An 18,245-nucleotide genomic window follows, 5' to 3' on the forward strand; every position below is an offset into this window, starting at 1 on the left:
CATCCTCTGCCACACCCCACTCTCTGCTCATGCTGATCCGAGGCACTTTTCCTGCACTGGTTTTCCTCAGAGCCCCAGCCCCTGTCTGGTATGAAGCCCATGCTACCCCCAAGGCAGTGGTTCTGTCTGTTTCAGTGCATGGAGCCCCGTCTGGCACAGAGTATGAACTCACATGACAACAAACTGAAACAGTGACTGAATGCAAATCACTGTACGCACGTCCCTTAGAAATGGGAGGAAATGAGGAAGAGACTGGTAACGGTGAGAGAGCTGGTAGATGCTAGAAAACTTGCTTTTTGCTTCTAAGCCTTTCAGCAGAAGGTGATGTTGCATATTTTTTGCATGAAATATTGAAAATTAGAACTAATATTTTTAATATGTTTTTGCTAACAGTCTTATGAAGTGAATCAGATTCTGAGGCATTTTAATTGACTGACTTGAGACTGGCTTGGACTCCGCTTCAGAATCAGACTAGGGAAGCTCCCCGGGAAGGGGTGGGGTGCTGGAAGAGGGGCGGCGTTCACCTCTTCTGGCCGCGAGCTTGCTCTTCCTCCTGCTGTCCCGCTTGATGCCGAGTTCCTCGCCATACTCGTCCCCGTACCAGACCAGGAGTTCACAGCCCGGCCTGACCACCCGACAGGTTCGGTAGAAGATCTGCCCGTGATACTGCAAGGCCACCAGGTTCTGCTCCTCGTCATCCCGGGCACAGTTCACATACCTGGGGTCAAGGCCAGGAAAGGGAAAGAAACCACAGGTGACGAGACCCCTCCACTGTCGGACCACACCCAGCTCCTTGCCTTCAGGCTCTGAGGCCGCCATGGTTCCCACCGCCCCTCATGGGGACCTTCTGTTCACACCTTCGACCTGAGTGTGTGAATTCCTATTTCCAGATCCTGTTTCCGGTACTCTTCCTGGCTGGAATGCTTTTCTCTCCTTACCTAATTAGCCATTGTCCAGAGCCCAGTTCCAGACTTGTCTCCACCTGGACTGTCTGTAAGACTGGTGACCTCCAGCTCCTCTAAACTCTAAATTAAGTTCTCTTTCATTCCACAGGACTTGGTGCTCCTAGGCTAGCACACACCCCTCAGCACTCACCCCAGCCTGCCTTCTCTCCAGAGGCTTTTCTCCAATCTCACCACGTATATCCAGGGTCCTATTCACTTGCCCACCCCCTCCCATGGAAACATGGAGAATGCTCTGACATAGCCTGAGACCCAGAGCAGTAATAGTTGATTCACTTTCTGCCTGCCCTGATGAAATGAGAGGCCCTCAGAAAACGGCCATGCTCATGGCCATCCTGCCCCCCATTCCTTCTCAGGCCTCAGGGACCACTTCTCACTGGAACAGAGCCTGGGGAGGCTGTTGGCCACATGGACACAAGGTCTCCCATGTTAGGTTATCCTGGCACTGTGCCATTATTCAAAAATAGAAAAATTAAGGTTACTATTCCTAAAATCAATTGGTTAATGTCTGTCTTCAGTATGTTCTCCAAAAGGACATGGGTTGTGTGACCTGCTTCAGTAACGAAGTTCCCTGTCTAAACTGGGACATAGAGTGCTTGGTAAGTGTCAATTAAGTGAGTTGAAGTGTCCCCGGTGAATCTAGACTCCTCAAGTTGTTTTCAAGTACCTCAGTTTTGCTGAACATATAGACTTATATTTTGAGGGCACATGGTATATTTTTCTTTCTTTCTTTCTAATGTCTTTTGAAATGAAAGAGCATGATATGGAGGGAAAAGAGGAAAGATGTGAAAGCTTTTGAGGGAGACGGGCTGAGAAGGAAAGGGGTGTGGACTTGAGGGAGGGGCGATGTCTACAAACTGCAGATTCCCTGCACTCACCTCATCCAGTTGCCCAAAGATGTGTCCTTTCCATCCACATACTCGTAGCTATTTCTCCCTTTGGTGACCTGAGTGTCAGAAAAGAGATACAAGCTTTCTTCTCTATTTTATTTTATTTTTTGGTAGGAAGTAATAGAAGAACTTTCCCTCTGCTGTCATTGGTGCTCTTCAGCCTGCATGGATTCAACCACCAGTCAGACCACACAGTAAGCTCCTTAATCATCATTTCAAGTCTGAGTCTATTGGTACATTGAAGGCAAGGGCTCCACAAGAGTCACTTCTGTATGCCTGTACCACTGTGTCCCACCTCTCCTCTCATCTTTAGATAGAAGTCTTGTGTGCCTGCACCACTGTCTCCCACCTTCCTCTGACCTTTAGATAGAAGTCCTGTGTCCACGCCCAGTGCACACAGTACACAGGGCTGACTGTGTCACTGCCGACCATGTCATCACCATCCATGTCCTTGCATGTAAACATGAAGTACCCCCCACCATCACACACAAGCGATTAGAGGCCAGAGGACAGGGAAAGAGGGTTATTTCTCACCACCCAGGCATATCCGCTCCTGGCGGTGTCTTCATCATCTGTGATCTGGCCCTCGTAGGGGCCAAAGTGCAGGCCCGGCGGCAGATAGGATGTCTCATTCCACACTCCGAGCCCAGCCTCAGGGATGCCCGACACTCTGATACTTAACCCAGGGGGCAGAGTGAGGGCTGAGCGGTTGACATGCCCCTTTTCCACTGCAGAGTCCTTTACAAAGACTGGGGGCCCGTGGGCAGCACAGCTGTCGATGAAGAAGTTCTGACACTCCTCACAATCTGGAGGTGAGAGCAACAGGGATGAGGGGAGGTATAGTGATGTTGCTGGTCGTAAAGACCTTCAGAAAGAACTGGGGCACTCACAGCCTTTGGCCTCGATCCTGTACCCCAAGTCATAGAGGAAGGGGATGACTGGGGGACCAAATGGTGAGGTGAGGTTATTGTACCAAGGTCTCATAACCCCTTCTCCATGAATGGGCCAGTGGGGTCACTCACAGAGGTAGTCATCATCCTGGGGTTCGCTGATCTCTTGGTACACATGGCCTTTTCTTTTTCGTAGACTGTACCTCTTCACTTCAGTCTCCTTTCTTCCGAGTTCTAAGATGGAGAACAGAAGCTAAGCAAGGTGGATGGGGTCTGGGGAGTTAGTCCCTGTTTTATCAGAAAGTGTGAGATCTCCTGCTTGTCCATCTATACAGTTTGTTAAAACTTCTTCACATTTATTTTTCAAACTTTTACTTTTGTATTTTTATGTTTTAATGGTACATTATTTATTTATTGGCCATGCTGCACGGCTTGTGGGATCTTAGTCCCCTGACCAGGGATGGAACCCACACCTCCTGCAGTGGACGTGTAGAGTCGTAACCACTTAACCACCAGGAAGTCCCTTCTCTATCCTTTGTTTCTTCTCCCTTTAACTACTGGTTCAGGAGACTGAGGCTCCACACTGACCGCAGATGCCCAGTTCAGTGTTAGCTTCCTGCACTTCCCATTAGTAGGTTTAACTTCCCAACCTTCTTACTTAGGAAATAGTTCACTGACACATCTACTCAGAAAATGTATGTTAAGGCGTGACACGTAAGACATTGAGTAGAGGTCTGTGTATAAATGTTAACAAAGCGTGGTCCCTATCATCACAGCTGGATTTATTCAACTACTTGTAGGTGTCAGCACTTTTGCATTCAATGCAATGCTTCCAAACACTGTATAAGTTCTGTATCCGTATCTTCACTTTACAGATGAGCAATCAGGACCTCAGAAAATGTATAAGATTTTCCCAAGGCCCCAGTGCTAACTTCGTGTCTCAGATCAATCCAGCTTAAACCCACGCCTACCCAAAGTCCACACCACACACCTAGGCCACACTTATTAGCTTTTCCATAGAGATTGGAGGACCTCCCCAATTTGAGGAACTCCCCAAATTTTCTCTTACCGACTTGGTGTCTGGGGTCCTGTTCAGGGGTCCTTGCTTCTCTGGGAGGGGGTGCTGGTTTCTGATCCTGCTTGGAGCCACTTTTCTTCAGCAATTTTGCTGCTCCCGACAATTTCTTCAAACTATTTCCCTTATTTAATGGTCCCCTGGACATTCTCTTCCATGTGAGTAAAAGACAACATGCATTTCTTTAGTTCTTTAGGACTGTATGAAGTGTTTTCACATGGATGACTTTAGTTAATACTTTGACAATTGTTGGAAATACCTGGTGGAGGCGGGGTCTGAACACTGCAGTGTAACAGAAGGACCTAAGTGGGTAGTGAATCAAAACTAGAATTCACATCTTAAGGTTCTTTCCCTTCAACTTTCTGCATAAAAGTGAGAGCAAGGCAGGGAGAACAGCTGGAGGTCAGGGAAAGAAGAGGGTAAGGGCTCATAGAGAAATACGTAAGGTTTCCTATTAATTAGTGGACCTTTGATGGATGAGGAAGTAGGGAAAATTACAGAGGGGACAAAACACATCTGGAAAATAAGGTGACAAAGCAGTGAGATTGAGAAGAGAAAAGATGATCCACAAAACACATTCAGACAATAAAGAAAATGAGCAGAATGTTGCAGGCTGCCACATCCTAGAGACAATGTTTGGAATTAAAGTAGCTGGCCTCATCAATTCTCCTTGAAGAAGGCTGTACAACTAGCTGGTTCTCCTCAGTTTCCTGTTCCGTAAATTGGTATACATGCTAATTCTTAATGTTATAGTTGACATGAAATTTAATAACTTTCAACAAATCGTTGTGTGAGCTATTTAATACAGTATGAATGTGAGCGTACATCCCTACCATCAATATATCCCCTCAACTGCCTCTATATTTGAAGTCTAGCTCACAAATACTATCTTCAGTATTCCTTGACCTTCTTATTCTTAGATGAATGTTTAAATGTGGAGTCACTCATTGACAAAACATTCAGAGGGCCCTCGGGTGCTTTGATCTGGCCTGGACTTCGGAAAATTAACGGGTATGGGCTACGCTCTCAAAGCTCACAAAACAGGGGCAGGCTAAACAAATGATTCCAAACAGGAGAGTTGTCTAATCAGAGCTCAGAGGAAGGACTTGTTACTTCCTCCTACAAGAATAAGCATTTGAAATCTTGTCCAGATGATGAGTTTCTACTCAAAAGCAGGTAACCTATGTGAAGTCCTTCAGTTCTTTTCTTATTTGTTGTTTTTGAGTCATAAACCTGAGGCTTGTCAGGGCTGTGAGTTACTTCCTCTTATTGGAGTAGGAGTCTCTGAGGTAGGGATCATGCCACCTTCTTCATCTTGGACCGTCCACTCTACAAACTGCCCAACATGTCCTTAAGCTTCCCTTAGTCCGAGATCCCTCACTGGCACAACACGAAAGAACTGAGGTTGAAAACATCTCTCAGATGAATAATATAAAGATGTATGAAGAAACTTTATAGAACTATGGAAGTTCTAACCAGTTTGTAAGGGGGTTATAGAAGGTGCTTTGGATTAGCTTGTACCACCAGTGATACTGTGATCTCACGCATGTAATCAAACATTTTTGTACCTCAGTTTCTTGATCTATAATGGTGATAGATATATAGCTACTTATAGGTACTGTAGGAATGTTTTAAGGTTTCAGTAAATTTATTCACATAAAATGCTTAAAGTCTGAAATATTGTGAAAACAGTGTAACAATAGAACAGCCTACTGTTGTTGCTGTTCTTACTAACTATAAAGATGGTGATGGTATCAGACATTGTGCTAAAGATGCAGGACAGGAAGGCAGCAGTCTCCAGGATCTCTGTGTTTTCTCCTATTCTCACCTGTGACTGGATCCATGAGGAGGATCTTTTTGTCAACAGGATTTGGGAAATACTCACCTTCTGGTGTTTCCTGTGCTGCCCTCTGAAGGCCTTCCCAGAACGTTTACCTAAAGAATGATGAGAATCAGTGTTTTGGTTGGTAAATGTTTCCAAACTCTGGGCATTCTAAGGAAGGACACAGAATTCTGAGCCAGAGAGTGACAAGGACAAGGATTACCAAAGGAGGAATGGAAAGTGATTTCTGTATCATCAACTCCTATACTTCCACTGGGAGCATTACATAACTTTATTAAAATTAAAAAAAAAAATGAAACTTCATCTGTGCTTCATCTGATGTCCATAAAGTATCTAATAAATTTAGTAGACTTTCATGACAAAAATACTCAACAAAGTAAAAATAGAAGGAAGAGACTGCAATATAATAAAGGTCATATATGAAAAGTCTATCTCTAACATCATAGTCATCAGTGAAAAGCTGAAAACTTCTAAGATCAAGAAAAAAAGACAAGGATGCCCATTCTCAGCACTTCTATTCAACATAATATTAGAAGTCCTAGCCAGGGCATTAGATCAGAAAAGGAAACCAAAGGCTTCCATTTGGAAAGAAAGAAGTAAATCTATGTCTCTTCACAGAGGACATGATTTTATGTGCAGAAAGTTTTTATTTTTATTTTTTTGTTTATTTTAAATTGGTTTATTTATGTACTTTTTAACTTTACAATATTGTATTTGTTTTTAAAATTACACACACACACACAAAAACCTGCACAGAAAGTTGCACAGTACAAAATCAAAATTCAAGTATCTTTCCATGCATGAACAACAACCATTCCAAAAAGGAAAATAAGAAAACAATCCTATTTATGTTTTACTTTTTAAAGCTATAGTCAAGAGCTAAGTTTAATTTTTTTGATTATATGTATTTATTGATTTGTGCAAGGTCTTTGTTGTGGCATGTGGGATCTAGTTCCCTGACCAGGGATTGAACCCAAGTTCTCCACACTGAGAGTGTGGAGTCTAAGACACTGGGTCACCAGAGAAGTCCTGATAATCTTATTTATAATAGTATCAGAAAGAATGAAATAGTTGGGAGTAAACATAAGGAGATGAAAGACTTATAGATTGAAAACTACAAAGTATTGCTGAAAGGAATCTGACATAAGTAAATAGAAAGGTGTCTCACGTTTATGGATTTGGAGACTTACTATTATTAAGCTGTTCATACTACCTAAAGCAATTTAAAGATTCAATGCAATTCCTATTAAAATCCCAATGGAATTTTTTTCAGATATAGAAAATCCATCTTTGAGTTAATATGGAATCTCAGAGGACCCTAAATAGGCAAAACAACCTTAGAAAGAACAGCAAAGCTGGAGGCCTCTGATTTCAGAACATATCACAAAGGTATAGTAACCAAAAAGTGTAGTTTTGGCATAAAGCACATGCTTAGTTGCTCAGTCATGTTGACTCTTTGTGACCTTTTAGACTGTAGCCCAATAGGCTTCTCTGTCCAGGGGATTTCTCAGGCAAGAATACTGGAGGGGGTTGCCATTTCCTTCTCCAGGGGATCTTCTTAACTCATGGATTGAACCCACATCTCCTGTGTCTCCTGCATTGAAGGCAGACTCTTCACCTGCTGAGCCACTGAGGGAGCCCACTGGCATAAAGACAGACATACCAATAAATGGTACAGAATAGACAGCTAGAAATAAACTCTTGTATACATGGTCTAATGATCTTCATCAAGGGTGTCGAGACAACATGGACAGTTTAATCCCTGTAACGAGTGGCGCTGGGGAAAAAATATATCAATATGCAAAATAATGAAGATCTCACATCATGAAGAAAAATCAACTCAGAATGGATGAAAGACCTAAATGTAAGACTTGGTAAGACTCTTAGAAAAAAAAACAAGGGTGAAGCTTCACAACATTGAATCAGCAATGATTTCTTAGATATGATATCAACTGCACAAGTATTAGTAACGAAGTAAAAATAGACAAATGAGACTACCTTAATCTTAAAACCTCTGTACAGCAAAGGACACAGAGTGAAACAGAGGAACAGTGAAACAAAGGAACAAAGTGAAAAGACATCCTACAGGATGGTAGAAAGTCTTTGCAAAATATGTATCTGATAAGGGGTTAATAAGCATACACCAATATGAAGGCTACCTATAAGCCAGGAAGAGAACCTGATTGACCACGATGGCACCCTGATATCAAACTTCCATGCTCCAGCATTGCAAGAGAACAAATTTCTGTGGTTTAAGCCATGCAGTCTGTTTGCTATGGCAGCCTGAGCTGACTAACACAGTGGAAGAAGGAATTGAATAGACATTTCTCCAAAGAAGATACACAAATGGCCAACAAAGATATGAAAAGATGTTCAAGATTACCAATCAATAGGGAAATACAAATTAAAACTACAATGGAAATTATCTCATACCTTCTGTGATGGCCAATATGAATAAAAAGACAATAGCAAGTTTGGTAAGGATATGGAGAAATTGGAATCCTTATACACTGTTGTTGGAAATGTAAAATCTTGCAAACTTTATAGAAAACAGTATGGCGTTTCCTCAGAAAATTAGGACTGCCCTATGATCTAGCAATCCAACTCCAGAGTATATTTCCATAAAAATGGAAAGCGAGATCTTGAATAAATCGTGTGCACATCTATGGTCACTGCCACATTATTCCCAGTTGGCAAGATGTGGAAGCAATCTAAATGCTCATTGGTGGATAAACAGGTAAAAGTTATGTATATCTTTTATATATTATATACACATGCACACAATGGAATGTTTTGAAGCCTTAAAATAGAGTTTTGTCATATGCTACATCAAAGATGGGCCTTGATGATATTATGCTAAGTGAAGTGAACCAATCAGAGAAAGACAAATATTGCAAGATTCCACTGCTATGAAGTATCTAAATTAATCAAATCCATGGAAACATACAATAAAATCATGGTTGGGAAGGTCTGTGAGGAGGAAGAATTGGAGAATTGTTGCTCAGTGGGTGTAGGGCTTCAGGCTTGTAAGATGAAAAAGTTCTACAGATTTGCTGTAGATCAATGTGTACATAGTTAGCAATAGTGTACCATACACTCATAAATTAAGAAGGTAAAGATGTGTAGAAGCACGGTGAACCGTGGGGTATTATTCCCTATGAAGAATCTCTCTTCATGTCAAAACCTTTGGTTCTCATGTTTCTTACACTAGTTTTAATAACCTAAGGGAACAGATGGACTTCCCTCGTGGCACAGTGGATGAGAATCTGCCTGCCAATGCAGAAGACACAGGTTTGATCGCTGGTCCAGGAAGATTCCACTTTCTGCGGGGCAACTAAGCCTGTGTGTCACAAACTACTGAGCCTGCATGTGGTCTGCAGCAAGAAGCCAGTCACCACAACCAGAGAAAGCCCGTGCACAGCAATGAAGACCCAGTGCAGCCAAAACTAAATAAATCATTTTTAGAAATCTGGGAAAACAGAAATCCACAGATGGAGAGCCCTAGAACTATCTAAATTGTTTACTCTAGGCAGATTAACTCTTCTAAACTCTCTGAGCAGTGGAAGAGGAAGTGAGCTGCTCACTTCTATTTTATAATGATTGTACTTCAATTTTTATTTACCTGATGCTGTCTCTGATCAGTGAAATGTGGGAAAGATCAGGAAGAATAAATAGTTCTCTCAAATCCTTTCCAAGAATCAAAACAAAGAATTAGTTTCACCTTAGGGTAAGAAGATCATGTGGTGGTATTTTTTATACACACATAAATAATGTATCCTGACGTAATATGTTAACCATTTCCTCTTCTAAGAGATTTAATCCAATAACTGAATTATTATGAGATTAGTATTAGAAATCTCTTTGGTGAATTTATAGTCTAAGGTATGTTTAATTGCCTTTCATTAAGGATGTTTTGCAAAAATAATTCTTTTTACAAAGAATGATAAATTTTAAACATAAAACTTCTGAGAGTTACACTGGAAAACCTATACCTTCACCTCCATTCAGGCTTATGTCAATATTCGGCCACAACCACTTCAGAATGCTGAAAATTATGTTTTGTTTGCTAATGGCTGAGATGCAGTTGAGACCTAAGCCCAGGCTGGTTTCTTGACACCTCTAAGTCCTCCTGGCCCCTCACCTTGCTTCCTTGGTGTCCATTCTTCATCAGAATCCTCAGTGTCATCTGCCTGGGGTTTGATGACCTGCCTGCGGTGATGCATGAAAGCTGGTCGAATGGCTCTGAAACCTGGAAAGCAGCAAAATATATGTTTTAAGAAGGAGGCACAAAGCACAGAAGCAATGGAAAGTGTCACAAAGTCAGGGAAATCGGTAGGACGGGCTCGGAGAAGGTAGAACAAGGCAAGAGGTGAGCTCTGCACTGCCAGGGTCAACCCCACTTTGGTACAAAACAATAAAAATTTCCTCCAGGTTAGTCTCCACACAAAAGGGAACTGTGAGCAGATGAAGCCACCTAAGAGAGGGCCAAGTAAACACTGAGGCTGAAGACCTGTTTCATGTTTCCCAGGCTCATAGGCACCCAACACTTCCTGTTACCTATAGCAATCAGCGTTTCGTAGTTCCTTTTCACATTCCTGTATCGGATTTTTTCCCATTCTGCCATCTCTGCCCATTCTTCCTTGGAGAAGTATATGGAAATGTCTTTGAAAGCATCTTTGGCCTAAGGAAAATAGTAGATTCCATCAGTGACTTACTAATATATGTCAGACCTTAGAGCTGACTTCTCCTCCACCTTTTGTGCAGGGAGTAGCCTGAAGCTACTGGATGGTCTCTGTGAGACAGTTCTTGCGGCCTGTGTCCTGCTTAACTGAACAAACACTGAGCATTTTCCTAACTCTCCCTGGACACAGAGCAGTTGATGATGCTAGTGTCCTGTTTTGTCCCAATCCACCCCATCCTCTCAGAGAGGACCAGGCATTCTCATCCCGTATACGTTCACAGAGAAGTTCACTAAGCTGCTGAGGCAAGCAGTCTGTGGTCCTTCAGAGACCGGTGCCATGTCCTTCCTATAGAGCTGGCTTAGAGCTCAGCTATGCCACCTCACCATGGGCTTCCACTCTGTTCTCCCAGCATCTCCCTCAGTGCTCTCCTCTGGAGACCTGCTCGGGATCGTGGCCATGGGACTGCCTCAATGCCAAGGTGCCTGTGGAAGAAGAAGATGCTGAGATAGCCCAGACCACTGTCCAGAGCCTGGTCTGTCTTCCTTGGGTGGAGTGTCCAGGGCAGGAAGGTGTGGGGAAAGTCGGAGTGAGGGTGTTGGTGGGATGGACGGATCCTGACCAGCTATGACAGGCCAGCCTAATGTGAACTAGATTTGGTGTCTGTGGTTCCCCTACAATTCAGCCCTTCTGAGGAAAGGCACTGGGAGGGACGTGTCTGTGGGTGATAGAGGGAGTCCTGAGGAGACCTGGAAGCCCCTAACTGCTGGACTGGGGTCGTGCTGAAATTAGGGTTCTGTTCCAGTGCAGGAGAGGGAATATTTCTCCAAGAAGGGTTTTGAGGATCTCCGCCTGGGGACTCGGAAAAATCTGGGCATAACATGGGTTCTACGTTTAAGGGACAAGTTGCTCCGCTTGAGATCTGGGACACAGGGGCTGAAGGAACTGGGATCCTCAGAAAGAGGGGACTGGGGATGTTTTGGCTGATGTAGAATGTGCAGGGTGAGAGAACTTGGGATCTTTGAGGCTGAGGAAATCGGAGGTTTCTTATTAAGGGGGTTTAGGTCTCTGACAGGAGGGACAGTGGGAGTCTTGAGGACGAAGAGTTTTAAGAGCTCCCAGGCTGAGGTATTCAGGGTCTCCGAGGTTAAGGAAATTTGGTCTCTCTGCGGGTGCTATTTTGAGCATGCCTCAGGCTGAAGGGAACTGGGGTTACTCTAGGTATTTGAGGGTCACGGCACTAGGGGTTTCGGTGTTTCTGTGGGTGAAGGGACGTGTAGTCCCTGAAGCTGACGAGACGCAAGCTCCCTTCAGGGTAGGACCCAGGTTCTTCAAAGGGGACGGGATTTAGGGCCTCTCACCCTGGAATTTGAAGCCGTCACGGTAAGGGTTTATGAGGGTTGTGCAGGGCGCGTTCTGGTCAGTCTCCCAGCTGTCCTGCGGCGCTGCCAACCCCAGCCCGAGGTTCGTTCAGAGCAGCATGGCGGCGAGTCCTCCCACGCTGAGGCGAAGTGAAGGGCGGGCAGCCAGCCTGTAGCCTGTGCGGCACAAGCGACCAATCAGCTTTGTGACGGAGGCAGTCCTGCCAATAGGTGTCGAGAGGGTGTGGAGAGAGAAGGAGGCCCCACCCAACCGCTCGGGGAATGGCTGCTCAGGGGGCGTGTCTGTCGAGAAGTCTCCAGCGCGCAGGTGCGTCCTGGCCATTTTCTTTGCTTGTTTTCAGGCATTGCCTCTTAGGCCTGTATCCTCAAGTGGGCGGGTTGTCCTCAGGCTGGATGTTTCCTTCCAGTGCACTCAACTAGAATCTCGGCTCCACCAGATGGTAATCGTGCTCCCGGACTTTGTCCTAGGCCCACCGGTGCCCTACCTTGTCAAATCCAGTTTTAGCAAAAACTCCTATGGGGTGAGTACTGCATTCTTCAGGGGAAAACGGTGAAATTAACTAAATTTTAATGTGGCTAAGTCGCTTCAGTCGTGTCCGACTCTGTGCGACCCCATAGACGGCAGCCCACCAGGCTCCGCCGTCCCTAGGATTCTCCAGGCAAGAATACTGGAATGGGTTGCCATTTCCTTCTCCAGTGCATGAAAGGGAAAAGTGAAAGTGAAGTCGCTCAGTCATGTCCAACTCTTAGCGACCCCATGGACTGTAGCCTACCAGGCTCCTCTGTCCATGGGATTTTCCAGGCAAGATTACTGGAGTGGGGTGCCATTGCCTTCTCCAAATTCTAATGAGACACAAGATAAACAACATATGGCCAAAGATTTAAACGTAACACATGGGATAGGTATGTTAGAAAAAACTTGGAGGATTTTTAACCTCAAAGTAGAAGTGGCACTGATGAGTAAACTGTGTATTTAATGTAGGTATCAAAAGCCTTCAGAAATGAGGTATAAATGAAACCTCAAAATCTTGCAAGCGTTTTCTGTAAAACGACGCATCGAACTGGAGGACAGTAGATCCACAGAGCTGAGTTTGCTTGACACCTACTGGCTTCACAAGATAACACAGGGACACTGTTTCTGGCCATTAGATCGATTTGCTTACAGAAGAATAAGGTGATTTCCATGCATTGGAAGCAAGATGACTGACTGTAGAATTAGTATCTAGTGGTGGTTCGGACTCTGGATGGAGAAATGTTACCAGAAAAGTGAGTTTACCTCTTGGTGGGTGTTGAGCCAGAAGATACAACCCAGCCAAAGCTCATGGGAAGGAAAAGTGTATTACTTGCAGAACTATGGAGAACACCATGCGGCTTTCCAGAGCAGTGTCCCTCTAAATCGCAAAGGTGGGGAAGCTTTAATCTATGGGAACAGGCATGTTCAGGCTTCCGTGGTAGCTCAGACGGTAAGCAATCTGCCCACAGCAGAAGATCCGGGTTCAATCCCTAGGTGGGGAAGATCCCCAGAGGAGGGCGTGGCAATGCACTCCACTATTCTTGCCTGGAGAATCCCATGGACAGAGGAGCCTGGTGGTCCATGAGGTTGCAAAAAGTCAGACATGAGTGAGTGACTAACACTTTAAATTTACAGACATGTTCATTAAGGGTCCTGGGCTGTGGCAGACTCTAAGCTTCAGTTGATTGAAGTCTTGAGAGTCAGAACCAGTCACCATCAGCATCCTTTACATTCCAGCTGGTCTGGTATAGATATAGATATCTATTCTTCTTCATATTCTGTCCCCTTATCAGTTCAGTTCAGTCGCTCAGCTGTGTGTAAGTCGTTGTGATGCCACGGACTGCAGTATGGCAGGCTTCCCTGTCCATTAATAACTGCTAGGGTTTGCTCAACTCATGTCCATCGAGTCGGTGATGCCATCCAACCATCTCATCCTCTGTCATCCCCTTCTCCTCCCACCTTCATTCTTTTGCAGCATCAGGGTCTTTTCCAATGAGTCAGTTCTTCGCATCAGGTGGCCAAATTTTGGAGCTTCAGCTTCAGCATCAGTCCTTCCAATGAATCTTCAGGACTGATTTCCTTTAGAATGGACTGGTTGGATCTCCTTGCTGTCCAAGGGACTCTCAAGAGTCTTCTCCAAGACCACAGTTCAAAGGTATCAATTCTTCGGCACTCAGCTTTCTTTATAGTCCAACTCTCACATCCATACACGACTACTGAAAAACCCATAGCTTTGACTAGACGGACCTTTGTCGGCAAAGTAATGATTCTGCTTTTTAATATGCTGTCTAGGTTGGTCAGAGCTTTCCTTCGAAGGAGCAAGCATCTTTGAATTTCATGGCTGCAGTCACCATCTGCAGTGGTTTTGGAGCCCAAGAAAAGAAAGTCTGTTACTGTTTCCATTGTTTCCCCATCTATTTGTCATGAATTGATGGGACCAGTTGACATAATCTTCGTTTTCTGAATGCTGAGTTTTAAGCCAGCTTTTTAACTTTCCTCTTTCACGTTAATCAAGAGGCTGTTTTGTTCTTCTTCACTTTCTTCCATAAGTATGGTATCATCTGCATATCTGAGGTTACTGATAGTTCTCCGGGCAGTCTTGATTCCAGCTTGTGCTTTATCCAGCCCAACATTTTGCATGATTTACTCTGCACATAAGTAAACACGGTGACAACATACAGACTTGGTATACACCTTTCCCAATTTAGAACCAGTCTGTTGTTCCATATCTGCTCCTAACTGTTGCATCTTGACATTCATACAGATTTCTCAGGAGGCAGGTAAGGTGGTCTGGTGCTCCCATGTTTTGGGAATTTTCCAACAGTTTGTTGTGATCCACACAGTCAAAGGCTTTGGCATGGTCAATAAATAAGAAGTAGATATTTTTCTGGACTGTCTTGCTTTTTCTGTGATCCAGTAGATGTTGGCAATTTGATCTCTGGTTCCTCTCCCTTTTCGAAATCCAGCTTGAAAATCTGGAAGGTCTTGGTTCACGTATGTTGAAACCTCAATTGGAGAATTTTGAGCATTACTTTGGTAGCATGTGAGATGAGTGCAATTGTGCAAGAGTTTGAACATTCTTTGGCAGTGCCTTTCTTTGGGATTGGAATGAAAACTGACCATTTCCGCTCCTGTGATCACTGCTGAGTTTTCCAAATTTGCTGGCATATTGAGTGCAGCACTTTAACAGCATTATCTTTTAGGCCTTGAAATAGCTCAGTTGGAATTCCATCACCTCCACTAGCTTTCTTCATATTGATGCTTCCTAAGGCACATTTGGCATCGCATTCCAGGATGTCTGCCTCTAGGTGAGTGATAACACCATCGTGATTATCTGGGTCATTAAGATCTCTTTTGCATAGTTCTTTTGTGTATTCTTGCCACTTCTTCTTAATATCTACTGCTTCAGAAATGGTCCATACCATTTCTATCCTTTACTGTGCCCATCTTTGCATGAAATGTTCCCCTGGTGTCTCTAATTTTCTTAAAGAGATCTCTAGTCTTTCCCATTCTATTGTTTCCCACTATTTTTTGCATTGTTCACTTAAGAGGTTTTTCTTGTATCTCCTTGCTGTTCTTTGGAACTCTGCATTCAGATGGGTATATCTTTTTCTGTTTCTCCTTTGCCTTTAGCTTCTCTTCTTTTCTCAGCTATTTGTAAGGCCTCCTCAGACAAGCCTTTTGCCTTTCTGCATTTCACTTTGGTGGATGGTTTTGATCATGGCCTCCTGTAGAATGTTAGGAACCTCCGTCCTTAGTTCTTCAGGCACTCTGTTTATCAGATCTAATTCTTTGAATCTATTTGTCATGTCTACTGTATAAGCATAAGCGATTTGATTTAGGTCATACCTGAGTGGCCTAGGGGTTTTCCCTATTTTGTTCAATTGAAGTCTGAATTTTGCAATAAGGAGTTCATAATATGAACCACAGTCAGCTCCCGGTCTTGTTTCAGCTGACTGTATAGAGCTTCTCCATCTCCATCTTTGGCGGCAAAGAACATAATCAATCAAATTTCAGTATTGACCATCTTGCGATGTCCGAGTGTAGAGTCTTCTCTTGGGTTGTTGGAAGATGGTATTTCCTATGACCGGTGCGTTTCCTTTGCACAACTCTGTTAACCTTTGCCCTGTTTCATTTTGTACTCCAAGGCCAAACTTACCTGTTACTCCAGGTATCTCAACTTCCTACTTAAAAAAAAAAAAATTATTTATTTTAATTGGAGGTTGATTACGTTACAATATTTGCCATATGTTGAAATGAGTCAGCCACGGTTGTACATGTGTCCCCCTGTCCTGAACCCCCCTTCCACTTCCCTCCCAATCCCATCCCTCTGGGTTGTCCTAGTACACCCGCTTTGAGTGCCCTGTTTCATGCATTGAACTTGGACTGGTCATCTATTTCACATATGATAATATACGTTTCAATGCTATTGTGTCATATCATCCCACCCTCACCTTCTCCCACAGAGTTCAAAAGTCTGTTCTTTACATCTGTGTCTCTTTTGCTCTTGTGTATAGGGTCATTGTTACCATCTTTCTAAATTCCATATATATGCGTTAAGATAACATTTTGGTGTTTTTCTTTCTGACTTACTTCACTCTGAATAACAAGCTCCAGTTTCATCCACCTCATTAGAACTGACTCAGATGTGTTCTTTTTAATAGCTGAGTAATATTCCATTGTGCATATGTACTACAACTTTCTTATCCATTCGTCTGCCAATGGACATCTAAGTTGCTTCCATGTCCTAGCTATTGTAAACAGTGCTGCAGTGCATATTGGGGTATGGGTGTCTCCTTCAATTCTGGTTTCCTTGGTGTGTTTGCCCAGCAGCGGGATTGCTGGGTCGTATAGTAGTTCTATTTCCAGTTTTTTTAAGGAATCTTCACACTGTTCTCCATAGTGGCTGTACTAGTTTGCATTCCCACCAACAGTGTAAGAAGGTTCCCTTTTCTCCACACCCTCTCCAGCATTTATTGTTTGTAGACTTTTAGATGGCCGCCATTCTTACTGGCGTGAGATGGGACTTCATTGTGGTTTTCATTTGCATTTCTCTCATAGTGAGTGATGTTGAGCATCTTTTCATGTGTTTGTTAGACATCTGTATGTCTTCTTTGGAGAAATGTCTGTTTAGTTCTTTGGCCCACTTTTTGATTGGGTCGTTTATTTTTCTGTTATTGAGCTGCATGAGCTGCTTGTATATTTTGGAGATGCTTGGTTGATCTATCCATACGTGTGAGTGGGATATTAATGTCTCCCACCATGATTGCGTTACTGTTAATTTCCCCTTTCAAAGTTTTTAGCATTTCCCTTACATATTGATGCGGTCCAATGTTGGGTGCATATATATTTATAATTGTTATACCTTCTTCTTGGATTGACCCTTTGATCATTGTGTAGTGGCCTGGCCTTCATTTTCTCGTTTCACGGCCTTTACTTCTGTCTATTTTATCTGATATGAGTATTGCTACTCCTGCTTTCTTTTTGTCTCCATTTGCATGAAATACCTTTTTTCAGCCCTTCACTTTCACTCTGTATGTGTCCCTTGGTTTGAGGTGGGTCTCTTGTAGACAGCTTGTTTTGTAGCCATTTTACAATACTTCCTTTGCCACCTATCTATCCATTTGTCCACCCCTGTTTCCAATCAGCAGTCCATCTTTTCCCTTGTCGCCTTTTGTGGTAATTTTCAGACATCAATATGTGTCTCCATAAGTATTTCAGCAAGCCTGCCATTAAGTAAAGAGCTGTGTTTGTTTATAGCAATTTTCTTTGGGTTTTAACTTTAGATTCAATGAAATAAAGCAATCTTTTCTTTTCCCGGTCGTGTTTCTTTTTAACTTAAGTATATTTGATTTACACCATTGTGTGAATGTCTGCTTTACAGAAAAGTGATTCAGTTATGCACATATATGTGTATATATATATATACACACATACACACACACACATTCTTTTATTTAATCTTTTTTTTTTTTTCGGCTGCACTGTGCAGCCTGTGGGATTAGTTCTGTGACCAGGATTTTAACCTGTATCCACTGCAGGGGAAGTGTGGAGTCTTAACCGCTGGACTGCCAGGGAATTCCCATATATATTATTTTCCACTATGATTTATCATAGGATACTGAATATATTTCTCTGTGCTCTACAGTGGGAACATGTCGATCCATTCCATATACTCTAGTTCATATCTCTTAACACCAATATCTTACTCTATTGCTCCCCCAATTCTCTCTGCCTTGGAAGCCTCAAGTCTGTTCTCTATGTCCATGAGTGTGCTTCTGTTTCAAACATATATTCATTTGTGTCATATCTTAGATTCCACATTTAAATGATATCACTTGGTATTTGTCTTTCTCTGTGAGACACACTGTATGATCATCTCTTGGTCCGTGCACGTTGACGCAAATGGCCTTATTTTAGTAGCTGTACATATTCTTGTATCCTTTTAACCATACATAGAGGTATTCATCTGTGGTTATTTTCATGAGTATATTATTAAAACGTGTGTTGA

General features: G+C 43.1%; 1 protein-coding gene across 1 annotated transcript; it reads right to left on the minus strand.

Annotated features, from left to right (window-relative positions):
• Nucleotides 1-354: 354 nt before the first annotated feature.
• Nucleotides 355-11,827, minus strand: LOC145536633 (histone-lysine N-methyltransferase PRDM7-like). Its single transcript, XM_081566155.1, has 10 exons — nucleotides 11,701-11,827; nucleotides 10,726-10,824; nucleotides 10,218-10,341; nucleotides 9,802-9,909; nucleotides 5,703-5,752; nucleotides 3,812-3,968; nucleotides 2,875-2,976; nucleotides 2,387-2,658; nucleotides 1,841-1,908; nucleotides 355-718 (listed from the first exon to the last, which is right to left on the minus strand). The coding sequence occupies exons 2-10, from the start codon at nucleotides 10,798-10,800 to the stop codon at nucleotides 472-474; spliced, it is 1,203 nt and encodes a 400-aa protein (XP_081422281.1). The 5' UTR covers nucleotides 10,801-10,824; nucleotides 11,701-11,827; the 3' UTR covers nucleotides 355-471.
• Nucleotides 11,828-18,245: the final 6,418 nt, after the last annotated feature.

Source organism: Giraffa tippelskirchi, chromosome X (assembly GCF_054371585.1).
Source record: "Giraffa tippelskirchi isolate mGirTip1 chromosome X, T2T-mGirTip1v1.2.pri, whole genome shotgun sequence".
Classification (NCBI taxonomy): Eukaryota; Metazoa; Chordata; class Mammalia; order Artiodactyla; family Giraffidae; genus Giraffa; species Giraffa tippelskirchi.

What these genes read in the sequence shown, in the direction of transcription:
- LOC145536633 (XM_081566155.1), bottom strand. Translation starts at nt 10,800, where the DNA reads ATGGCCACGATCCCGAGCAGGTCTCCAGAGGAGAGCACTGAGGGAGAT. An exon ending in GGACCCCAGACACCAAGTCG is followed by an intron (nt 2,977 to 3,811) that starts GTAAGAGAAAAT and finishes TCTCCATCTTAG; the next exon opens with AACTCGGAAGAAAGGAGACT. An exon ending in GGAGCGGATATGCCTGGGTG is followed by an intron (nt 1,909 to 2,386) that starts GTGAGAAATAAC and finishes TCTGACACTCAG; the next exon opens with GTCACCAAAGGGAGAAATAG.